A 26472-nucleotide genomic window follows, 5' to 3' on the forward strand; every position below is an offset into this window, starting at 1 on the left:
GCCCATTTCCTTTGGCTGGCTCTGGCTGAGGCCCAACAGGAAAGTCCATATTCTTCTCCTTCTCTATACATTTATGGGACTACTATCAGCTTCAACAAAAAAATATATTTGAGCACATGCAAGTAACCCTAGAGACTGCCTGACTATTTTGCTGTATGTGTAATCCAGGCAATTTACCTGCCTCTTCAACTGCAATACTCATTCCACATTTTTGGCACAAATCACACACACTGCTCCTGCATTCCGGAAAAGTGCATTTTCTTCCTAGAGGGACCAGCCTGAGTTCAGCACCAGATTACTGTACCTTCAGCTGCTCAGCTCTGGGATAGCTGCCGTGTAATAAGCTGTGTGCTGGAGCATGCTAACTCCCAGCAACCACTCACCCTTCTCCTCCTGGACTACGGAAAGTCTCTGCTTACGCTGAGAGGGCTATACAAAAGAAAAGATTTGGCTGGAATGTGATTGAAGAAGGCGCCCTGTTTTCTATCATGTCTTCAGAAAGCTCTGTGCTGAGAGCAGAGCTCCCCTCCAAACCCATCAGAAAAGCCTCACCTCTGTGCTCTTTTCTCCTGAGCCCTCTGGCGCAGAGGCACCACAAGGTGGACTGAGTGTTGATCATATATTGAGGGACTACATTGTCAGAGGGCAACCAAAGAGTGACAACACAAAACCCACGGATGGGGCACAACTGCCCACACTCCATGGGATACAACCCTTTTGTCCTTTTCTGGATGTGGGTATTTCCATTTTTGAAGGGCCAGGTCATGCTGGTTTTATTTGCATACTATAAAATATCTCTCCCCTGAAAGCAGGGGAAGCCAAATTCCTCAGTATTTTGATGGGTTTAATCTTAGTGAACACTGAAGTAAGAGGAAAATTATATGGTGACCATAAGTAATCAATGCATTAGAGCTCTATAACTTGGCCCTAAATCTCAGAGGTCCTAGGCCTTTTCCCAGAAAATCCCTGAAGCATATATGTATTTTGTGTGCCCTTTAAAAATGAATGCATAAATTATTTTAAGTACTCTAACATTCCCTAGGTTAGCATCAGCCAGTGCAAAATGTCCACCTGAGTCCCATGACTGTATGGAATCAGGATCTGTGCAGTCCTGTTACCAAAGCACCTATGGAAGACAGAAAAAGAGCAAGAGAGAAAAGGGAACAGTATGTGGAAAAAGTTATAACTGCTTTATAGGCCCGTGAATGTGAGTATCATAGGCCTGTGCGAGTACCCTTCCTGCATTCTGTACCATCTGTGCTCACGGAAAACATTCCTGTAATCTCAAAGATGGCAGTGGGATTTGTCCAAGTTAAAGACATGAGAATTTGCTTCCCTTCCAAAACCTCTTGCCTGTATTTGTTTGATGAAATATCAATTACTGCAGAATCTTTCAGTATTTGCAAGACTCATACAAGTTGGGCAATATTTTTCTTTGATCACAAGAAACTGCCGAGCAAAGAAGTTACACTTAAACCACATCCACAAAGAAGGTATGGAGCATGATATATGGCGTGTCATACGTATAAAAACTAAATTAAATAATCATAATAATTATGTATACATACATACATACATACATATATATATATATATATATATATATATATATATATATATATATTTAGGTATGTAATTATGCTATTTAAAAGTGATAGCTCATCATACTTAATCAAGTTAATGGCATACTAAAATACTCCAAGAAACTGTTTATACAGCATGTAATATAAATAGTATGTTAAACTTGGACATAGGTATTTCCTTTTAAAAATGACTTTACACTTAAAAATTAAAAAAAAATCTATTTTGTTACCATCTATTTCTTAAAAGGGAAAGCCCCCTCCATTTTCTAAGGTAAATCATTGCAGGATGCGGTCTTCAGCATGTGCAGTTGGTATTGGCTTATTTTTTGCCTTGAGAAACCGGGACTAGGACTGTGCTTGGGCATCATGGTAGATCATATGGTTGGGATCAAGTGGTTAGAGGGAAAAGAATATTACCAGGGTAAAGAAAACAGTAGCAGTACACTTGCTTTCCCTCCCCACAGGTGAATCAGACATTTCCCGTGTAAGGGAAATGCTCACTGAAGTGGTTCAATGAAAAAGGGCTGCTGATATGTTTGAAAGGGTTATAACAAACTATTAAAAACTTTATAACTCAGCTTTTAGCTAGGAATGCACCACTGTACTTATGAGAGGCAGGTACTTAGAATCACAGAATCATTTAGGTTGAAAAAAACCCTCTAAGATCATTGAGTCCAACTGCAAACCAATGTTTGCCTTGAAACAAAAAGGACTGTACCAGACATCTTAAGAGCTGGGGGCTGGGGTGGTGTGGAGGTGAAGGAGAAAAAGAAAAATAAGCCAACCTGTAATCCTATGGCCATCAGTTAAAATACTAAAAAAAAAATCTTTCCCAACCTTTCCACAGGGCACTGAATTAGTCTGCATCACAGCAGTGAGACACTAATTAACTGCAATACGGTTTCATCTAACCTACATTCAAGTTTGCATTTTTCCCTTCTATAAGAAGTTTGTGTAACAGTGAAATGTGCAACTCTTTCTTCTTGTGGGGCTTACGAGATCACAACAATTTTGTGACTAAACCACAGCATGGACTTTTTTAGAGCAAAGGCATGCTGTTTTCAAAGAAACGTTTACTACAAAGTTACAGGCTTAGCTGCTCCCCAAAAGGAACAGAAATACATAATCACTTACTGTAAAATAATCTTCTGGTGGTCCTACTTTGAATTTTCAGTATTTTTCCACAAAAACCCTCTTCTGATTTCAAGTGGGGCCACAAAAGACTGTGCTAACAAGACAAGTAATAATCAGAATAAAATATGGGACAACATTTTCAAGGAAGAGTTACCTCACTTCTGATCATATCTCCTCCTCTCCGCTCTCTGAACACCACTCACGAGGGGCAGCCATACTGCCAGCCCCAGGGACACGGCACTGCTGCACCACACCCCGGAACAGGGGCAGCCCCCAGGGCCCTCCTGGGAGCTCTGTGTACCTGGGTAAGGTTCCAAATGTTCTAAACACCCTTCTTACAGGGGGTGCATTTATTCAAGCATCCTTCCCGGCCAAGCTCAAGTGCCGAGTGATTGAATCTGGCTGATTCACCAAGCTATAAAGACTTCCATCTCTCCTTTTTCATCATCCACTTAATATGAAAGTAGATATCCTTGCAGTTCATTCAGATTTCTGATCCATTATAAGGAACTGCATTTTCTTGATCTGAAGAAGACAGCAGCACCCAGTTTTAAGGGGTAATTTCCTCTTGTACCAAAGAAGTGTTTCCAGTCAGGAGACCTTTCAAGTTTATTGGTAGTACCATCATTCTTTTACTGACAGATAAGGGAGATACACATGCCTAATTTATCTTTCCTGACCTATTGCTTATTCATGAGATATACATTATAACACTCCCTTATAGTTCCTTCCTTTCAGTTCTCTATAAGCAGAGATTGAGAGATCTTTTTTATCTTTTTTTTTCTTCATGGAACATTGCTGGACTACCACTAGGCCAAGCTAGAACCATTCAGTATCTCAGATAAAGTGACAGGATTGCTGCTGAGTTTTTAAATAGCAATTGCTCTGTCCAATTCTTATTTTTATTTATTTATTATAAATAGAAAAAACAGACCCTACATAGTTTCTCATCATAAAAAGTCAGGGCCAACATTTTGGAAACATTGTTCTGAATGCTACAGAATCACTTTTTTCTTTTTCTTTTTTTTTTCTTTTTAAGTAATGAGTGTGTAGTTATGCTTCAGGGGCTTGATTTGTTGCAATGCCATTTTATCCCAACTTCCAGTCACACTTGCTTATAAGGTTGCTTATCACCTTGGGGAGATGAAGTCACAAGTATTTTATGTTTAAAACCTAAAAAATCCCTAAGAAAACAAAGCAAGAGAATAACAGCTCTTTGGGGGCAGCATGAGCACTGGTCTATGCCAAAGTTCACTGCTGTCCATGGAGGAGTTTTAGTGACTCCAAGATGCCTCAAAGCTGGTCCCTGAACACTAAAGGATCGATGCAACTGCTTATGTTGCTGAGCGTCCATGGCAGGAAGATACAGAAGCAATATCAGTCCTTTGAGCTTGCTTCCAAACAGGCTGGGTATTGGCAGGGATTTTCTTCACTGGTATCATAATCAAGCTGTCTGCAGAACAGGCTAGCACCATTTCTCAGTCACCCTGATGAGCATGACTAACTCAGGTATTCTCGGGATCAAGTCATAACTGGAAATCTTGAACACTATTAATTTATCCACAGAGTGCTGTACAACTAAATGCCAAACAATGAAAAGAATAAAACTCCCCAATGCAGTACATAATTCTTCCAGCAAATAGCACAAATTCAGGATCCAAGAATTAAGGTAAAATGTTATTGCTGTGTAATTCTATTCAGGAATTCAATGATTATAAAACAAATCAAGCAGAAATAATGTCTCACATTGGTCTGATAGGATCTGCTTAACAAAGGAAGACTTTTGCTTACTAAAAGTCCTTATGCAAGTTACTTTTTTTTGTCTAAAGTATATATTGCTTCCTCTCTATTGCTCTGAGTTTACTCAGCAATTTATAATATCCACATCATGGAGGATTTTATTGCTCTTGTGCTAAAAAGACATATTTCTCTTTATTGCTGAAATACTACTATTGGGGGAAATGGTTAGAAAAAAAAGCAAAAAAAAAAAAGGCAAAAAAGACAAAAAATCCTCTCCTAAGCTTTGGGGATAAATGTATGAAAAAAACTGACCACAATAAATTTTTCCCATCAGGATACAACCTATTACTAACTTTGGGTCAAGTGTGTTAATAAATAAACATGAACTTTAATTATTTAACCTAAATTACGTCTTAAGGAAAATAAAACACCTTTTGTCATTACAATGGCGATATGAAAGGTTCTTCACTGTACACAGAATGGTGAATCTAACCCCCCTTATGCACTGTTGTTGTTCGTAAGACAACAAAATATCAAGAACTGCAAGTTGGCTGGATTTCTGCCAGCTTCAGGAGGGCCTTGGAACCTCACCATGCAGCAGGGGGGCCTCCACTGTCATTCTGAGGGGCAGCAGAGAGTTGCTTATTTCTGCAGGGTCTGAAGAAAGGTGGCTGGCTGTCAAGCAATTTTTCTGTGTGAGTGAGGTAGGCAGCTCTGCACCCACAGCTCTGCCCCTATTTCCCAGAGCTCATTCAGAGGTGTGTTATGTAGCACCCATCCTGGTGCTGCAGACTACAGTAAAGGTTGGCCTGACAGCTGCAGGCAAACCTATGTTCAGTAGGATTTTCCAGCCTATGCTGCACAGCCTCAGTTTTGGAACATATTTCTGGAAGAGGCAAAATCCTAACTGGAGGTCACAGCAGTATCTTTGGAGGCAGAATCATGTTTCTCATCTGTTTGTGGTGGAAGGTAACCATGCACAACTCCTCAAACAAGGGCAAATCACATCCCTAGGAGCCAGCTTTGTGGGATTGCTATAATTAATCCTTCTTTCCTCCGTTTGACTTGCTCTGCTCCTCAGGAGAGAAGCTTCCAATTACAAATCTCTCTGCTCTGGCACAAGGAAGAGGTCGGCTCCCCCGGCACACTGGAGCGCCTCTGCAGAATTAAGCAGTCTGTGGAGTGAGGAAGATGACAAGGACACGAGGTGAAACCGCATGAGAAGAGGGAATGCCATTATCTCCCTCTGTGCTGTTTTTCTCTGGCTTCCCCACCACACAGGTGTTGCCTAGAGAAAAGCACTAATGCCTATGAGGTTATCCAAGAGGATGAGAACACACCTGCATAAGGAAAACAACAGTTGCCCTCAGGACTGAATTTTGGTCACAGTTGTAGCTGCTCATCTTCATCATACTTTTAGCAATTTGATACAGAAGAAGAAACAAGGGGAAAAGCAGGGGGAGCAAAGTTTGCATGACTTTAACTTTTTTCTTTTTTTAAGTGCCATCCTACATTATTCAGCCTCTCTATATTATTCATCTCTTGACTTTTACTGCCATTATTTCCCAACAGTTTGCATACTTGCAAAACTGCACACGTATGTATCACGGATATTTATAAAGTGAGTATTTCTTATACAAAAAATTGTAAGAAAACTCAATGACTAGAGTTTCATTAACATTCATAAGTAGATAAAGAACACTGATACCCCACAATGAGCAGAGGTCATAGTCTAACTTGCTGAGCATCTGTAAATTCACAGGGAAGCCAGGGGAGCTTCAAATTCACAGCTCTACTGGGTCATGCCATGCAATTATTATTAAACTAATCAGGTTACCAAGTAAGAACCAAATATCATAAATGTTGAACCAAATAAATAACGGAATTCAAACCCAGCATTGCAACTAAAATTACTTATTGCTCATAAAAATCTCTACAGAGCCTTGTTTACAGACAACTCACATTTGAGATTCAGCTTTGTGTATAGCATATGATTCTTAACGCCACAGAAACTTTGCCACAAAAAGCTACAGTCATCCAAACGTCCACGTGGAAAGGACAGATTCCATTTGGAAAAATCCAGACCAGCAGCACTGTTGTCTCTACTATCTCTACTACACAGGTATATTTTTTCATTGAACTGTAAATATTGCTATTTTTACACTTGAGTTTTGGATTTTTTATTTTTTTTTTAATGGAAGGTATTGAAGCAACAATACATTATGCTGACTTTGACATTCAAGGGAGTATAACCTCCTGCTGATGCCAGGGCACGAACACTTTGAGCTCCCATCAACACGAACGGAAGCGGTACTCTAAACTCCCATGCGCTGACATGAGGGTACGCCGTAAGTTTCATGAAGACAAGTGCCAGGAAGATTTTCTCTGACAATCAAGTAGTCTTCAAATCAGAAAACAATGCTTTATTTCTAGTGCATTTTAATGTGGCTTCAGTGGAAAGTTAGAAGCAGTTTGAAATTTAACCATTCACGAGAGGAAGCTCTGCTTTCTAGACCAGAACTATAATGAAGTTCTTTAATGAAGTGAACTGACATGTGTATAGTGCAAAGAATGAAACTGCCAGAAAAGGAGAAAACACTGTTTCATCTTGCAGTCCTGGCTGCATATAATTATGAACCAGATATGCTTTGAGAATTTATAAATGTCGGTATTTAAAATTACATTGGAGAACAGTGAAAACAAATGGTAATAATATTGACTTGGTAAAAAATGTAGGGGAACCATTTGATGTAGTGCTAAATATGTACTGCGAGCAATCTGTAGATTGTTTTATTAAACACTTCTCATACTGTTCTGAAAAGATAAACTTGTCTGAGAAACCTAGTTTTCCATCTATTACAAATGCATAGCTGAAAAAGGCCATATTGTTTCAAAGATAGCCCCGTCAGTTTTAAAATCAACAGCATAGCTCCAATGTCCCACATGCAAGTGAAAACGTATGTCTGATTTTTGAAAAGGAAAGCAATGCCTATCTCTTGCTTTAACATCCAGCCAGAACACATGAGAGAACAGGTAACTCTTGAAAACAATTGTCAACCTAGTTCATGTTGAGATGTAAAATAAAAAGCTGCCCAAGTACTTTCTCACTTCCAGCAAATTCGTTGCACTGATATTATTACAATAAATTTCATATAAATCAGTACAATTGGCCATTATTTTGAAGAGTATTCTGATGATATACAGATGGCGTAACAGGACTTGGTTTGGGGTTATTTTTTTCTGTTTAAAAAAAATTTAAAGAGGAAAAAAAAGTCCAAACAACAGATTGTAACATGCACTATGAATAAACTCAATCACATAAACAATTTTAAAGAAGTATGCTGTTTCAATCTAATTTTAATTAGAAAACTTAATGTAAAATCATGGCAAACATGGCAAAGTCTGGGCAATATGACAAAAAGACCCTGAGCAACATTATAGATCTGTTTAGAACACTGATTATTTTGATTTTGGAAATCTTCCTTACACCACTCGGTTGATTTCGGTCGCTGGGGTTTTCTGTTTACAAAAAGGTCAGTCCATCCTGTGGTTTTTATGTGAACCCATCACACACCATTTAATGAATGCATCTAAACCAAAGACAGAATGTCTGGAAAGTGACATGTTAAGGAGCGTCCTCGCGGCTGCCAATCAGACATCACTGGGTGATCTTGCCCTCTGAGACAGGTTAGAAGGAATACAGCCACAACAGACGAGCCAAAGTGCTTTCTGTATCTCCTGGTTTCTAAAAGCATATATTACAGGATTGATGATGGAATTGTAGGTAGCTGGCAGGAGGGTGGCATAGGTGTATATAGAAGGATAGGTGTAATCTGCTATTAAAGAATAGAGCGTAAAAGGCATCCAGCAAGCAGCAAAGGTCCCCAAAATAATGGCCAAAGTAGACACTCCTTTTCGGGTGGTCACATAGTGGGAAGTGGCCAGGAAATGGTGTTGCAAGGCAATCTGATGGGCATGGCGCATCACGATTTTACAGATCTGAATGTAGAGCTGCAGCATGAGGGCAAACATAAGCAAGAAAGAGACCGAAAGGACAGCTGCATTATTTTTAGTGAGTGGTCTGATAACACTGCAGGTGGATTCATCTCTGAGGCAGTTCCAGCCCATTACAGGCAGCAGTCCAATACAGATAGATGCTCCCCAGAGCAGTATAAGCATGACATAGGTAAAAGTGACAGTCCTCTCTGAATTGTAAGTCAGAGCGTAATACAGGGAGAGGTAACGATCAACAGTGATAGCCAGCAAGCTGCCAACAGATGCTGAGAAAGAGGCAACAATCAGTCCAATCGTAACCAGTTTCGTAGCTTCTGACTGCAGAAGGTAGGCAAAAACAAAATTGATGATCAATCCAATGCCTGCTAAGAGATCTGCCAGCGCCAGGCTGCCTATCAGGAGGAACATGGGGGCGCGAAGACTGGGGTTATGGAAAATGATCAGAACCACAATGGCATTTTCGCAGGAGATAAGGGTCCCTGAAGTACACAAGACAATGTCCCAGGGGTTTACCAAAAGCTCTGGCTCAGGGTCTACGGCAGGAACCAGGGAGGAGCCTGCAGCTGAGGCATTCTCTGTAGAGCTGGCTTCTACATGATCCTGAGGCAGCCAGCTCAAATTAACCTTCAGATCTTCATTCATTTTAACCCCTGTCTTCTTCAACAGAAAGACATTGTTTTTAATGTTCAGCCACAGCACCGGAGCCACTCCGCCCCTCCCGGAGCATGCAACGCCCTAGACAGCAACACCAGCCTGATGTGCAGGCAGGCACTTGTTACATAAATGTGACAATAGAAAATAAAAACAAAAAACCGGGGGAGGCTATTTAAAACTGCCCGAGATTATCCTCCAAGGGACATCGGACAGCACGGAGGCTGAGTGATCCTTAGGGTAACCTGCCCAGGGAGGGAGGCACGGGCACAGGAGGCAAGCCATAAAGCAGCTAAAGCCCCCTCTAAGCCATAAAGCAGCTAAAGCCCCCTCTAAGCGCCGCAGTTTGGGGTGGGGGCCGGCTGCGGGGCGGTGTAAACCCCGCTAGCCTGCAGCCGCGATTTCAGCGCGGGGCTGGATCGCTCACGGACGGGGAAGGAGGAGGGGAGGCGGAATATCTTTCACCGACCCCCAGTGAGGAAACCCCGCCCGGGCTGGGGGGAGAGCAGGACGATATCCTCTGAGAACTTACAAACTCGACGCGGACACCACACACACACACACACACACACAGACACCGATCCCCCACGCACCCCCAGCGGCGGATCACCTGGGCTGTCCCCCGGCGGCTCGGAGGAAGGATGGATGAAGGAAGGAGGAGGAGGAGGAGGCACGGAGGGGTCGCCGCGGTCCCTTCCAGGCGCCAGCGGGGCCGGCGCCGCGCGCGCGGTGGGGGGGGGTTGGGGGGGGGGGGGGGAAGCTGAGGGCGCAGCGCAGGTGCGCGCCCCCCGCGCGCGCGCGCGCAGGGCGTGTGCGTGCGCCTGGGTGCGAGCGAGCGAGTGAGGGGGCGGGGGCGCGCCTCGTGCCCGCGCGCCTGCGCAGGTGCGCGCGTGGGAGGCGGTGAGGGGGGAAAAGGGGGCGGACGCCCCCGGGCCGCTCCTCCTCCGCCCCCGAGGTACCGCCGCGCCCGGCCCTGCGGCCCCTGGCCACCCGCTGCTCCTCCCTTGCAGCAAGGGCCGCCCGAAATGATTTAAATGAAAATTATCCCCGCACTGTGGGGCTGGTCGGGTGCCGGCGGCACGGGTTTGCCCGGGGAGGTTGTGATGTCCCTGCCTCTGGAGGACATCGCTGTCCCTGGTAGTGTTCGAGGCTGGGTAGGGTCCTGAGTGACCTGATCTAGTGGGTGGCACCCCTTCCCATGGCAGGACATTTGAAACTAGATGGTCTTTAAAGTTCCTTCCAACCCAAACCATTTTAGAGTTCTGTGATTCTGTGGTCCTGAATGACCTGTTCTAATTGGCAATGCTTTGAGAAGTGGGGCTGGAGCAGACCATCACCAGAGGCACCCTGGAGCCTAACCTTGCTGTGATCCTCTGGTCTACAACCACGGAGAAATGAGTCATAGAATGCTAGAATCAATTAGGCTGGACAAACCTCTGAGATCATTGAGTTCAACCCTTGACCAAACACCACCATGTCAACCAGACCGTGGCACTGAGTGCCACAGCCAGCCTTTCCTTAAACACCTCCAGGGACGGTGATGCCACCACCTCCCTGGGCAGCCCATTCCAATGTCAAATCATTCTTTCTCTGAAGAAATTCCTTTTCATGTCCAACATAAGCCTCCCCTGTCGCAGCTTAAGACTATGTCCTCTCAATCCTTGTCACCTGGGAGAAGAGGCTGACCCCCACCTGGCTGTGACCTTCTTTCCAATACGTCCTGAATGACCTGCTCTAACTGACCCTACTTTGAGAAGTGGGTCTGGGACCACCCCCAGAGGCACCCTGGAGCCTCAACCATTCTTTGATTCCGTGGCCTACAACCACATGAAAATGAAAATATGGTTTAGAAGATTTAAAAGAGAGATGCCCAGTGTCCGGTCTAGAGCAGGAGCTTCTGCCTGTACAGGGATCCTGCTGGGGTAGCATGGGCAGAGGAATGGCTGCCATCTTCAGATGGTGACATTAGGGATACATGGGCATATTTACAAAGGTGTTAGATATTGAGAAGTGCAGGCAGGCCAGTGGGACTTGGAGTGAGTTGGAACTAAACTCAGATATAGGCCACTAGGTCAGAGGAGCCACACCAAACAGCTTTAAATGTCGGATACAGATGGTTTCTGCACAGAAAATAGTCTCCCAAGGTCCTCTGTACAGTCAGTGGAGAGAAGTGTGTCCTCCAGGGCATGTCAATACAGTGGGAAAAGTTGGTCTACAGAGGAGCCTGGGAAATTTTAGGAAAACATACTTTGTCCTCATTTACACTACTATACACCTAAAATCTTCTGGAAAATCAGGCCCTGGGGAATGATTGTAATCTGGACAGAAGATTTCCTTCTCCCTTGTTGAGTTATGGACTCAGCAAGTCTGCATGGTGCCATCCTTCATTCAGATCAACCTCAGCCGCTGTGCTAAGCCTTGTGAAACTTTGCTGGATGACTCAAGATGATTCATTCATATTTCTGGTGCCCCTCCTGCTTTATAACAAGGACTAAAAATGGATATCACCTTGCTGCTGATCATTGTCTTCTAGTTTTATGCAGTGATTTCTTATGTGACAGTGTGACAAATACTTTCCTGTGATCTGGACTGAATATGTTTGGTGTGTTTCATCATCTGTCACTCTTCCATTTAGAACAGTTGCAATAAAAATGCAAAAGCTTTTCTTCAAATGTTTTAACATTTGTTTCACAAATGGCAAAGACAAGCGTTTCACTTGAGTATTTTAATTTAGGACTTTGGAGGGCTGTGTTTATTCACTTATTTAATTTGTGAATGATTTCCATTCCAATTATAACACATTATAAACAAGCTAATGTTTGCATCCTGTATTGCAGGATATTGCCAGTTTGTCACTTTTTCCTGAGATGGTGGACTGTCGTCATTAGGGCAAATGGCATTGGCATGGATTTCACCCAGTGAAACAGAACACTTGTCACTTAGAGGAAAATCTCTGTTTAGGCAAGATGAAGATTACCAGATGCAGAAATTAGTGACAGGTCATAGCTAAAGAGCTTTTGTACCACTACCTTGGTGTTTATTTCTGTCTCTCATGAGCCTGCTGATAGAGATGTTTGCTGACCCTCAAGCTAGCACAGAACAGCCTAGTGTTGGAACTGGAAGCAGAGGTCAGGCTGTGCTGGCTTTGGACCCGGGATCTTAGGATCTGTGTCTGACGCTGTGACTGCCATGGTGACGTACCAAGATACCCTGGCCCAGCTCAGGTAACAAAACATGACTTTGCATAATAATGGCATATCCTGAGGAATATGTATGCCTGTGTGGGATAATATACCTGTGGAGGCTAGTGCTCTTATCTGTCTTGGTCATAGTCTGGAAGTTTCTCACTCTTCAGGCAGGCAGTGACCTGTTGTGTCCAGGAGGTTTGGGTAAATTCAGGGACATGCCCTTCTTTCCTTCAGGTATCTGCAACGGGCAATTCATGGCAATTTCTCCAGGGTCATGCCCCAGCCATGTCCTGAGGGGCAAGTCTGCTTCCAGGACCCTGTGTGCCATGGATGGGGAGCCTCTTCATACAGCTGAGGGATGAAAAATGTCATCTGCTCCATTGCCTTCCTGGTCTGAACAGTAGGAGCATCAAGCTTTGGGATGCATCCTGAGTTACCAGCCAGTAAATTATAGAGCTATCCACAGAAACTAAACATTCAAATAGAAAAATTATCCTGAAATAACACATTGACATATTTTTCATCTGGTTCTCTACCATCTAGCAGGCCTGTCTTCAGGAAATCCAACAGGGTCCCATGCCTCTCTTATTCCTTCCTAAGCATCCTCTCTCTATTCTTAATTTCTGTGTTTTGACTCCTAGTGTTTCATCCATATAATCAAAACCACCCTGAAGGAGCACCTACTCAAGTGTGAGTCCTCATTACCTGGAATTATTTTTCCTTTGGATTTTATTTTTTCCTCATATGTAGTCTTACAGTAATTTAAATAAAATTAAGAAAAGGAAGTTTATATTCTGGTAACAACTCTTGCAGATAGTGATGGTTTGCTGTACAAAAGAAGCGTGAAAACGCTAAATGTATGACAGCAGCCTGTGTGCATTGTTGAAATAGCTTTTGTTAGAATTTCCTTTCATCTTCACATTGATTTAATCTTTAGTGGTACATGCATGTTATTTAGACACTCAGACCAGGTAATGAGCCACATTCTTCCCATGCACAGAACTGTGCAGTTATTACTGATTCTTCACAATCTTTGAACCAGCATACCCTGAGCACCACACAGCCCATATAACCTTTGTTTTTTATTTTAACTTTCTCTTTTTTCCCTCCCAAGTGAATCAAGTGTTGAAGCCTTCACTTATTTTTTTTTCTGAATTGCTAAGCAAGTTGGAAACAATCAGGAGCATAACTAAAGTAGGGGTTATATAGAGAATATTTTGGGTTTATTCTAAATCAGTCTTTGCCCATCTCCAAAGGAAAGAAGGAGAATGGAGCATAAAAGAATACTTGCCAATTTATATCAATTTAATAAAAAATGAGTCTTGTCACACAGATATTATTACAATGGGAAGACATATTTTGTTCCTCCACAGATGCAACAGATTTTTGAAAGGCACTTGTCTTATCATTTGCCATTATAACAGAAATGCCAATTTTCATTAAAATTCTTGTGAAGGATATTAATACCTATTTTCTTACAACCTCTTAAAACACCAGCTTCCAACAGAGCCTGTGCCAGACTTACACTTACTCCATAACCCACAGAACAGGCAAAGAATGGACATGTTATAAAGACAGGTGAACATCATGGTAAACAAAGAAGACAACAGAGGATTCGGGGTGAGGGGGGAGCTTTTTTCACACAGCTTGTTCAGGCAATTTTTTTTTTTTTTAATATATACAGCTATAAACATAACTGTATTTCTAAGAAAAAAAATTATTTAGTCATTCCTACATTAGAGGGTACCAAGTATGGGACAGCATTGACTGTGAATGGGAAGTAGCTGGTTGTAGATAAGTTCCCTGTGCAGAGCTGTGACAGAGGGCTGCTGTGATAAAAGAAGAATCATGATCAGAAGCAGGGAAATAATTACTTCTTCTGAACAGGGAACTGATGAAATCAATATTTGAAAACTTCGTACAGTCCAGGTCAGTGTGTTTTGAAAAGTACTGAGAAATGAGAGTGAATTAGTAGTAATTTAATTTTTTTCCCTTTTTGTGGGCCATTATAGCAAGGAGAAATTTCTTACAACTCACCGTTTGTTCTCTTCAGATAAAAGCACATAGTACTCTGATGGTCTGAGATGTTTGAAAACAAACCCTTTTTCCATGGATTCTCAGTAGTCTGGGCTGCTCTGAGGAGTTGTCCTATCCTGATGGGCTCTTTGCCCATGTTTAATAAATGGCTGAGTATTTATGGTCCTAAAAATTGTCTGTCTTGGAGGCGTGTTTCCCTGCAAATATATCTCATGTTTTTCTTGGTATCTAGTGTTTCTTTCCTGCTTCCTTTAACACAACAAACTGTTTTTCTTCTTCTCTTATGTACTTTAAATAACTTCCTTCTCTTTTTTTTTGGGGGGGGGAGGGAGTGGGGGGAGGAGGAGGTGTAGTGATTTATCATGGGTAGGTTATTCTGGAACTGAAGAAAGTTCACTTTTATAAGCTGCTTTTTGCTAGTTTTTTTATTACATGGACAAAACTGGTTTTCATTACAGTCTTCATTTACTCATTGGGCATAAAGCATGAGATGAATGAGTGAGAAGTATTGAGCTTCTTTATAGCGCCACAAAGTACTTGGAGTTCTTCAAAAGACCACAGAGGACATCAGGGAAGAGAAAACAAGGCAGCATATTAAAGATATTAAAAGGTCTGTGTTGACCTGGAAAAAGTTACTGCTAAAAACCCCTATATTGACCATGCTTAAGTAGAAAGGCTGGCTTGCAGCTATATTTGGTTGCTCTGTTGGCCAGCAAAGTAGTATCCCAAAGTGGGAAATTATTTGAGGCACATTGATTATTCTGCTTATTTTATAAGGAGATAATGGGCATCATGGCTCTTAAAAGCATGGAGAGTATTTCTGGGAGTATTCTGAAAAACATATATAATATGCTTTTATATAATAGTTCAGTCCAGTTATAATAGTTCTCTGAAGGGTAAGTGACGATATTGTTGAGACATATAAATGATGATTTAAATGTTCATGCTTGCACCTTGGTGGAAATTGTGATAATAAGGCTTAAAGATATGTTATCAAGCTCACAGAAGTCCTTAAAAGATTATTGGAGTCAGATGTGTTACTGTGCATGACATGGGAAATGTTAGCTGTGCAAAGAGGTTGGATGTAGGGGTTGTCCAACAGCGTGCACTCCTCCTGCAGAAACATCAGCTTCATTGTCTGGTTATTGCTTTGTATTGCATGGGGTGTTCAGTGAGAGGGGTTTACCTGTGAGCTTGGTTGGTGGCAAAATCCACTCAATGGAAGAGTTTGACTTCCTCTTCTGTGTCAAAGCAGAAAACGTCAGAAATTCCTTGTGGATCCCACATGTCTTTCACATAATTATCACCTCCATAGATGTGGTGCTTCACTCCAACCGTGTAATCAATTCAAAGTTGGGTTGTTTTTTGTTTGTTTTTTTTTTTTTTTTCCTGGGCTTCCACTCTGAAAGACAGCACTTTTATGAATTGTTTATTTGTAAATACCAGTGTTAGATATCTGGAGAATCCAAATGTAACACAATAACGCAAGTGCAATTTAGGATGGGTCAGACAGAAGTTTAATTATCTGTGATCATAGTTAATGATGTGGAAAAGTGGGGAGCTGGAAACCATCAGTGTTAGTTTTTACTGGAAAGGAATATTCTTTTAGTTACTATGAACTTCTTAGCCAGACCTCTCAAATCTTAAATATTAAAAATGGGTACCACATATGACCATGCCTATAGAGCAGCAGTAGCAGAACTGCTTTTAAGTTTTCTATCAAGACATCACAACGAAGACAAGCTAAAAAATGCCTTTTTTTTTTTTTTTTCAGCCAGTCATCTTCAGAAAAAGGAAAAACCTGTGTGTGTGTGTGTGTGTGTATTTCTTAGGGAATGCATGAGTGAAAGAAAGCATTCTGGACAGGGGCAGAAGCTATTCACCCCACTTTATTAAAAGAGAACACTTTTAGTCATGTTACGAAACTTCCCTAGAGTCGCATGGCCAGTCTCACCTCTTTACCTGATGTTCCAAGACATTTCCTACCTTGATCAGTGGTCACTACTCTACTTATTTTTCATAGGTTATTCTCCAACTCAGCCCCGTCTCTTTGCATTCAGACTCAAGCTATGTTCCTTAGTTTATGACCCTGCCTTTCTTGACCCCCTGCATGGTGATAAGTCTTGCCCAGTCCCTCATCACTGAAACCTGATTCTATCCAATCTCAACAAATGGAGCCTTCTCCAGCTGATATCCATCCAACATGCTGCTTGCAGAGGTCACTTACCTAGAGCAGTGCTTTTAACAATTAATCCTCTCTTAACAACCTTCCATTGACTGTGGCCACTCAAACTTCAAATATGAAATTATATTCAAATATGAAGTATATACTTCCAATACCCTTCAGGAAAATGTTAAATTTAGTATTGAGATGTGTTCATCTGTAATGAGCTTCTGCAGCCATCCTCTGCTCCCTATTGATCACTTCCTTTGACACTTGGCATGTGTGTCCTGTAAAACATCTTTGTCACCACCTCATTATCCCCTTTCAAATGACTGTTTAAGCTGTTGACTGATTAATTCAAATGTAATAATTTTTAGATGTGCTCTTGCAGAGGTCAGACTTGTTGATTCGAAGATACGCTTTGGTCCTAAATGTTAAGAATCACAATGGTTTCTGAGTTTTATTTGATCTTTGTGCTGTGTGTGCCCTGTGTCATGTCTGTAACTGGGTATACTTGTTACATTTTACTTCTGTGTACCATGTTTCTAAAAGTGTTCTTATTTTGTATAAAACAGAGGTATGTAATGAGCCTTTTCTGTATTTTTCAATTAATTTATGTGATATCTAAAGAAATAGGCTCTTCAGAATCCTCCTGCTCCTCTGATTGCTTTTGCTACTGAGGTGTCTAGGCAGCATCTTCCCATTTGGCTAATACAGACCAAATTTATACATAGAAAAAAAATCTATTATTACTATTATTGCTGGTGCTGGACATTAGGCAGCAGACATGATCCCAGTGACAGATAATGAAACATCAACACATGGGCTTCTTTTTGATTGCTTTCAGAATTCCCTTTAGAAGGCAAAGCTGTGGTAAAAATTAGAACCTGTGTTTCCTACTGACTCATTTTACATTCCCTCCCACTCTTCTGTTAAACAAATAGTGATAGAATAAAGTTACTATTTTACTTTTTGGACAATACAGCAATACTGAACTTTTAAGAGCTAGGTTTGTTTTCTTTTGGGATGCCCATCTCAAATATGAATAAACAATTTCATAAAAAATTTTGTAATTTACAGACATATATTAACAAAATCATTGGTTTGGGTGTTTAAACTATGAAAGCTGCAGAAGTTTCTACAGCAATTTTGTTTCAGAAGAAGAAAGGGTTTTTTAATATCTGTAGGCCTAGCTATAGCCTATCATGAATTATACACTAGATCGCAGGCTTCTAATATTTTACTATCTGGACAGTGACCCAGAGCAACCTCTTTCTGTGGCCATAAAAGTGATTGATTTTCTTGGATTATTCATCCATAGAAGTATTTTCACCTAAGATGACCAGTTTCTGTAATGAGAATAATTCTGAGTTACAGATTTCTGAAGTTCACAGAGAATATATCTATTCACAAATCAAATTATTTGTAACCAGTATCAGTTCCTACTATGGCATTTATATGCTGGCATGCTAATTATAACTCACTCCTATTTTTGGTTCAGTGATCATGCTTATAATTATTTTTTTTTATATTAGCAATTGTTCTAATTTAAATTTCAAAATTGGTGATTTTAAAATATGCATACTAGGGTTGAAATTAAGTCTTGGAAATTACATGCTTACTAGCATGTATTGTCTGAAAATTAGTGTATTGTCATATTTATTATAATGCTGGTATTTCCCCAAATGTCAAATATTTTATACGTCTGACATTTAGAAACTGTGAAGGAAAGAGGAATGGTAAAATATGTGACCATAGAGCTGATAATTGAAATGTGGCCTTATAAATCCAGGTCTATAGGGCTGCTACCCTGGTCATAGATGCAGGAGGTGTGTGACTAAGTATCTGAAGATTTATAAGAGCCATCATTTTTCACAGCAGTTGTATGAAATAAAAAATGGCCCTTGAAAGACAGATTGAGGACCAGGAGGGAAAGTGTGATGGACAGAGCTCGTGGTTCATGATGATTTCATTTACATGATTGTAAATCTGTAACTGCTCGATGTCACCTGTACAAATTTGGATTCAGTGCCTGACTGGTATTTAATAATCCCACAGTCCAGGTCAGGAACCCAGGGCTGGCGCAGTGATGGTGCAAACAGTGCAACTGTACAGCTGCTGTACACTGGGAACACTGGGCTGCCTTGGATTACCCTCCTGGAACAGCAAATACCTGTCCTGTAAAAACAGCCACTGTTTCTATTGCAATAAAATATAGGAGGAACTCCTGAGTACAGCATCTATTCAGAGACCTCTGTCCCCTTGCCTTTAAGAGGGATGAATATGCAAGGAATTCCTGAGATGAAACAGTTGCTAGAATGATGCCTGATTATGATGAAGATTCTATCCTTCAGTCTGATGGTTTGCAGTGTAATTTTATCTGCTCATTCTGCTAAAAATTGCTCACTGGGGAAATTATAACCACTAAAAGCATTTGGGGATTTCAAGCCTGGTAGAATGATTTTTCTCTCATTTTTCTCTCTCTGGAAGGGGTGGAAATACAGCACTTCTTCACAGGGTTGAGAGGAAAGGGGGGTGGGACAAAAATCATTGGAAGTGGTTCTCCTGGGAGCCTTCCCTGAGGAAAGCACCACTTCTGAATCTAAAGTAATGCTGTTCCAGTGCCTTTGTGTAAAATTAGTCCATACTCATAGCTTAACACTGTAGCAAACTCATTCCCAGCACTGAAGAATCTAGCCTTGCTTTTTGTATATTTATTGCTTTGTTTAGCTCTGTTTTTAACAGTCTTGCTACAAAGGCTGCTGTAATCCTTCAGGTTTCAGCTGTTTCCAGGAGAACTGCTGTATGTGCCAATAACCACTGCAGAAATGGCCTGACCAGAAGGTATAACAATACTCTGTCCTCATTTATGGCTGCAGTGACTCGTACATTTCTTTTTTCCATCTTTCTTCCTAAAGCTCTGTAGCACAAGGATGGTTTATAGTGCACAGAACAAGACAGAAGGAAGCTAAGTGGCCAGATGAAGGAGTAAAATGCTGACCAACTGTAACATGAGAAGTTTCTGAACTCCTGTGTGGTGGCTATTGTATGGAAAAAGTAAATATACCTGTGCTTACATCCTTGCAACTGTAAAGTTTCTGTGGCAGAAATGCTCCAAGCCATGAACTGTAAGCGTTCCAGCTTAAATATTTCTTCTTCTTCTTCTTAGATGTTCTTGATTAATTCTATGGCTATTTGTTGTCAGCTTGATATTAGCTTGTCATTACATTATTACTTGTGTGCTGAGCAGGACAAGGTGCGAGTACAAAAGCTGTGATACTCTGAGCTGCAGATGTGTTACATCCTGAGTGGTGCATCCAATGACAGGACCTTGAAGTTGTTATTGCCCTTAATTGTCATAGCACCCTTAATTTTCATAGCACTCTTAAAATCCAGATAGGCAAGTTGCAGAAGATCGCACCTTTTGGGGGTTAGAATCTTTGTAATATTTTGTTAAAAGTCTTTTAGTATCAGAGCAACATTCAGTATGAAATAGGTTAAGCAGAACTATGATGTAGGCCAAGTCAGTTCTCAGTGACATACTGATACAACATTGATCTAAAACAGGTTTCCAAAATGTTGGGCTGTGGTTATATCTGTTTGCTGAGTTCACACAAGACAGGGAGATCTGGATCCACCATCTGGCAAACACGAGGCATGTATGCTGGTCTGAAAGTGCCCCAATTATGACTGTAATTAGCTGCTTGAAATGGGTGCTTGGAAATGTGGCAAGTGTAGCAAGTGAGACAAGAAGATATAGCAAGTGCATTGTTAAGCAAAGCAGTGAGTTAGAGAGCACATGGTCATCCCTGATGGTAGCTGGTGGATAATGAATGGTGTGATATGATGTAAACTAAAAATAAATACCTATTATAATAGAAGCTGGAATGCACAGTTTTTGGTCTCAGACTGCTGGAGGGTTTCACCTCTCTGTCTGCGTTTTGATTTCTAATTTGCCATGCTTTTGTGTACCGTTTTATAAGTGATTAATCTTATAGTCCTAATTTTAGTCTATATTTCAGAATTCAAACCTGTGGCAACTGAAAGAGGAAAATTCTGGACTACTCAGTAGCTAGACAAGAGTAGGCAAGAGACCTATTTATGGGAGAAAATGATCTAGCAACCAGTAACTGACTCAGTATATTTTCATTTATGCCTAGGATGTTTTCCTTGATTTTTATTTTCCTGTTTGTTTTTTTTTTTTTTAATTTTTTTCTCTTTTATTTCTTTGGGGTTTTTTTGTTGTTTTGTTTGTTTTAGTTTTGTTTTGTTTTGCTCAGTGCATCCTTCTGGATATGGATATTAAAAAAAAAATAAAAAAAGAGGAACATTACATAAATCACTAAATCACCAGTGCTCTTGTGTTGTTCTTTAACCCCAGCTGGCAACTAAGCACCACACAGCTAGTTCCTCAATCCCCACCCTTGCCAGAAGGATGGTGGGGAAGAGAACTGGAAAAGTGAGAAAACGTCTGGACTGAAATAAGAATGGTTTAATAGTTGAAATAAAATTAAATAATAATATTAATATTGATAACTTGTAATGAAAAAGAAGATAATAAAAAGAGAGAGTAATAAAACCCTAGAGAGATAAGTGATGCAAATAAAGAACAATGCCCAGTGCCCAGCCAGTCTCTGAGCAGCACCCTCCTTTCCAGCCAACTTTCCCTCTAGTTTGTATGCTGAGCATGACACCACGAGGTCTGGGAAATCCTGTTGGTCAGCTGGGGTCAGCTGTCCCTGCTGTGTCCCCTCCCAGCTCCATGTGCACCCCCAGCCCAGTCACTGGTGGGGTGGGGTGAGAGGCAGAAAAGGCCTTGACCCTGTGTAAGCCCTGCTCAGCAGTAACCAAAACATCTCCATGTTATCACAGCACAAATCCAAAGCACAGCCCCGCACCAGCTACTGTGAAGAAAATTACCTCTACCTCAGCCCAAACCAGCACATCTTGATACAAAAGGTTAAAGCACACTTGCATCTGTTTTCAATAAACAAATGTTGTCCACTGAACTGCAGCCTCCAAGGACACACCCACTGGTTTGTACTATTTATGAGATATGTATTATTTATTTGACCTAAATATTCATGTATGCCTTTCCATCACGTAGAAAGAGCACAAGAGATATTACAGCCAGTGTATTGACAAGCTGCCTGGAACCACTCTTCTAAACCATAGGAACACTCTGCCTTTTTTTTCCTTTTTTTTTTTTTTATTCTGTGACTGCTGTGGCGTAGTTGTGTATCAGTTCCATAGACTGACTTCTTTGGTCTTTTATTTCAGTGCTTTGACATTTCCTTGCCTGTGCACTATGTAAACTCTGGTTACTAGAATAAGCAAGGTGTGGAATACATTTATTTTAAAGCATTTTGGTTCCTTTTTAAAATTGTAGACATAGAAGCGGGCTCATTTGAAGTGAGTCAATCTGAATTGATTTCAGAATAAACAAAAATGTTGAAAACCAGCCAGGTTTGGTAAAGAAAAAGAAGGAGTATTCCTCATGTGTTTCTCAGCTGTACCACAGTATGCAAAAACAAGTCCAGGAGAAAACAGAACTTTGCCTGAAATTCATAATTGATTACCTTGCTTATTGTCAAATCATTGTAAAAGTGAAAAAAATAAAATCACTCACTATGTAAAACCCAAAACTCTTTGGCTGTGACTCAGCTTCCAAAATGTGGAATACATTTAATACTAGTTTGAATAGACCTATGGTTTGGCCACCCTTTTTCTGTCTGTTCTAAACACCTGTTTTTGTTTAGCTGTATAAGATGGACCACAATTCTGCAGTTAGCTTTACACTCTGAACAGCTCTACTGAAATCAGTGATAGCAGTTTACTTTGAACACAGCGCACAGTATCACACTTCATTTCTTCTGGAAAAGAAATCTTGGGGAAAAACTACAGTGTAACTAGCCAAACTGATGAGAATTTTATCAGATGACTCTAAGACACTTAAAACTCAACTATGCTCTTGTGGCTTGATTGTCTCTCTTTGGATGCTAGATCATTTCTCCTACCCTTGTATTACTTGAAAGCTGACATATTTCATGCCGAAGCTCCAGGAAAGATTTGGGACAGTGGACTATTTCAAGGAAATAGAAACAGAGTAAAGGAAAACAAATAAAATTATGATCGACAAATGCCCAGGATGGTTCCTTAAGTCTGCGTTTTTAGTTGATTCGTTGGTACATTTTAGTCCAGAAATCCAGACTGGTTTTTGACCTTACTGCTTAATTTCCTGTTCTGTTGAATTCAAAAAAAGAAACAACTGCATGATCCACCTATGTGTTTGATGACTTGCTGCATGCAATTTTGAGTTGTTTGTATATTCAGCCCTGTCACTAGATTTACCATTCCCATACGTAATCATTTTTTCATACATCATTGTACCTATAAAGCATTTTCAAACAAGCTACTTTGGTCTGCATCTGTAATAGCTGTGTTATAGAATTATTGATAAGTTAAACTAATCTTGTAATTTTCTTATTGCATAAAATCCATCTAAGAAGATTTTTAGCAAATGCTTATTTTATTGTCTTGCCCACTATTTTATGTTACTCAATAGTTAAGATGTGGGCTTGACTTTTGAGAAAATGAAGTCAAAATACTGTTTTGCTGCATACTTTCTTTGCCAACGAAGTCCCTATGCACAGGAACAAAATTAGTGTCTTGTATCCTCTAGCCCTCCAGTTTCTCCTTGTATCTAGTTTAGGGTGAGATAATGTCTGAGTGTAATTTCAACTGGCTTACTTTAGGAAGGATCAGTCACTCTGAAAGTGATTGCTTCTCTTTTGCTTTGTGATGAGAGGAACTCAGGTTAATAATTCAGATTAAGAAACTAAAAGTTCTATGAAATGAACCTCAGTGTTTCAGCTCCTCCTCTCTGAAGCGGACATGGCAGCATTACTGTGCCTCAGGAAGCTGCCACAAGGATGCTAATAATTCTGAGATATTTATGAATCATAATTAAAGCTTATATAAATATAAATATTTATCTCATGAAAAGGAGAGCTTCTGTCTCCATCCAATTGACACTTCCTTATAGTTTTTCATTTACCAAATATATTTTTGCTACCATTTGGTATTAGAAAGATTTTGCATATAAAATGTGGGAAATCTGAATTTTTACATATTTTTACAGGCTTATTTAAAAGCAAAAGTGTAATGGTATGTATATTACCAAGACTTCTAAAGAGTGGACAGATCCTTAAACTGTCTAACTGTACCTTAAAAAATAAGCAGCAATCCATCTTACAGCCATGCCTGGGAAAAGTTCCTCTATGAAGGGCTGCAGCAAAGAGGGATTTGAGACTTTCTGAAAATGATGCAGAAGTTTTTTCATTGACTGTGGAATTTGAAGGGCATCTGCATTCTGGAATGTCATTTCCAGCAGTAAATGTAGTGAAACATGGACAACTTGAATGAATCATAATAATCTCATGTCACCTCACAAAAACAATAGGAAGCTGCATAATCAAAACGTGTGTTGAGCTGGAGAGAGGCACTTCAGAAAACTTTCCGAAATGTCCTAGTATGAGTCATTATAGCCAAAGAAAGAAAATAAGGCATGAAGTGGCACATTGGATGGTGACCTCCCAAGTCTCTGATGGGTTGTGTTGCTGTTCCATGTGACTATCTCTCTGTGTATGTAGAAGTGGATCTCTGGTGAAGCTGGGCTGTCTGAAGCTGGTTCCTTCTCCAAGTGGATAGCACAGGCTGTGTGTAGGGGGTGAATATTGGTGAGTGCACTCCTGCATTTGCTACAGCATTCCTGGTGCTATGTCACTTAGTGTTATGTCACTCATCACTCTCTTTTTTGCTCTTATTGCAGCTGAGCAACTGGTAAGTTCAGAATTAATGTGCAGCAGTAACTCCTCACAGAGCAGATATTTAAGGCCAGTATTTCAATATCAGAATCCCATAGGCACAAATTAAAACCATTCTCCTTGCTAGATTTACAGCTCTCCTTCTGATTAGCAAGAGCCAGACATTGTTTCCCGAAATGTCAGTTTTGCTGCAGCTCAGTAATGGATGTGACACTAATTAAAGAAAGCAGAGGAGACAAAAGCATTGCTGTTGTAACTCTGGCAAAGCTGCAGGCAGATATGTATTTGACTCTAGTGTTGCACTTTGGATACCTGCACAGAGCAATACTTGCATCTGTGCCAGTAGTTCGTAGAGCAGGTTACCTCTTTTTTGCATGCTTTCTTTTGTATTAGGCACCTATTGGCAGTGCAGAGGCATTTAGCTTTTTTCCTCATGGAGCAGGCTGTGTGCTTTAGGGAAAGCACATTTTATTTCATGTGCATTTTCCTATGGAGCAATCTGCTCTTCTATCTTTACAATGAGAATGAAAGAAGTCTGAAAAGCGTGAGTGAGAGCTCTGTGAAAAGTAACAGAAATATCTGATAAAAATGGGATGGAATATGAGAGAAAGAAAGTGTCAAAACTCTGTATGTCCTCGCTAATTAAGAGGAAATGGTCTGTACTGCAGTACTTCATGAAGGGAGCATTCTATTTCTGTATAACTGGCTACAGACTTTTTGAAACAACCAAGACTTAGAGAGAAGGCCCTGACCCTCCCTCTCAGATTCTCTTGGTTTCTAGCACTGACCTGACAGCTGGAGCTGTCAAGATATAAACTGAACTTCCAAAAATGCCAGTAGCTCTGTATGAAAAAATGTAAACATGGATCACAAAATTGCTGTAAGGGAGAATTCAGCCAGTGCTTGGAGTCTGGAGGCCCTTTGTTTTATTCCCTCTGTTTATATAATTTTGAGCAGGTTCCTGGTGAAGTGCTGCCTTAGACATCAAACCCAGAAATCAAGAAGTATTTTTTAACTTTAAGGTTATTGGGATTCAGTGCCTTGGATGGGTATGAACAGAGTGCATGGATGGGGAGACTAAATGTAGCAGTTTGTTTTTTTCCTGATTACATGTCTTTTGTAGGATACATTCTTGAGCTGGTAAGGGAGTAGGTAACTGGGATTTACTTGGCTGTGACAACAGCTGGTCCTAAGAGAAATGCTTGGATGGACACAGGTTCTAGACAGCTGCTGTGTTTTCCTCATTAGTCTTTTTCAACCCCTGTTCAAACAGTCAGATTGCTTGAGAATTAAGGTCAAAGTTAAGAGAAATGGTTTGTTCCTCCATAAATCAGGATATCCAGGGAAGGAGAAATTCCTCCCTGCAAATGTAGCATAGAAGTATAAAACAAGGAAAATATGTGTAGCTTAAGCATTTTTAGTTAAAAGGGGAGGGTTACAAATACTCCACTTGCTTATTTGGCAGCTTGGCTGTGTGATGAACACACATTCTCCATCTCTCTTGACCGGGAGAGATGGAGAAAGGCAGGTTACTTTATGCATACTTATTTTAATACATATCTGTGCAAGCATACATGGCATGCAAGGGACAGTCTTCTGCTTTCTAGAGAAGGACCCAAAACCTCCAGTCTTTACACACAATTCTCTGCACACCCAAGTGGTCACTGTCCCAGTCCAGCCTTGTGCAGCTGCACAGGGTCCTGCTCTCAGCAAGCAGCTGATCTGGGTTCAATGCCAGGTTCTCTGTAAAGAAATTGCAGAGCTAAATATTTTGTTCACTTGAGTATTACTGCAGTATTTTTCAGATGTCTTCTGGCTGGTTTCATTACTGGTTGTCACGGCATGCTTATTGCAGCATTGCAGGGAGCTGTTGCCACTACAGAGCAAAAGCAAGCCTGTCTGCTGTTCCTTACCAAGAGGTGAGTGCTTTACTGCTCAGTGCAGGAAAGACAGACTGCTGTTCAAATAAAACTGTCCAGCACTGTCTTTAATGAAAAAAATGGTTAATTGTGCCGTGAATAAAAATTGTGAATACATAAAATGCTGGAAGAGCAGCCTTTGTTTCCTTTAGGTAAATGTGCTCAGCTGGTTCAGGTGAAAATTGTACTGAGCCAAGGTCCTGTCATTATCCCACT

General features: G+C 40.8%; 1 protein-coding gene across 4 annotated transcripts; it reads right to left on the reverse strand.

Annotated features, from left to right (window-relative positions):
- Positions 1 to 1644: 1644 nt before the first annotated feature.
- Positions 1645 to 9922, reverse strand: GPR12 (G protein-coupled receptor 12). 4 transcript variants are annotated; one of them, XM_038155384.1, is made up of 2 exons: positions 9733 to 9922; positions 1645 to 9125 (listed from the first exon to the last, which is right to left on the reverse strand). In XM_038155384.1, exon 2 carries the CDS (start codon positions 9111 to 9113, stop codon positions 8109 to 8111), a length of 1005 nt encoding a protein of 334 aa, XP_038011312.1. In that variant the 5' UTR covers positions 9114 to 9125; positions 9733 to 9922; the 3' UTR covers positions 1645 to 8108. The 4 variants fall into 4 exon arrangements, with proteins under 4 accessions (XP_038011312.1, XP_038011321.1, XP_038011303.1 ...); XM_038155393.1 differs by having other exon boundaries at positions 1645 to 9128; XM_038155375.1 differs by having other exon boundaries at positions 9716 to 9922.
- Between the last annotated feature and the right edge of the window lie 16550 nt (positions 9923 to 26472).

This window comes from Motacilla alba, chromosome 1, assembly GCF_015832195.1.
Source record: "Motacilla alba alba isolate MOTALB_02 chromosome 1, Motacilla_alba_V1.0_pri, whole genome shotgun sequence".
NCBI classification, from domain to species: domain Eukaryota; kingdom Metazoa; phylum Chordata; class Aves; order Passeriformes; family Motacillidae; genus Motacilla; species Motacilla alba.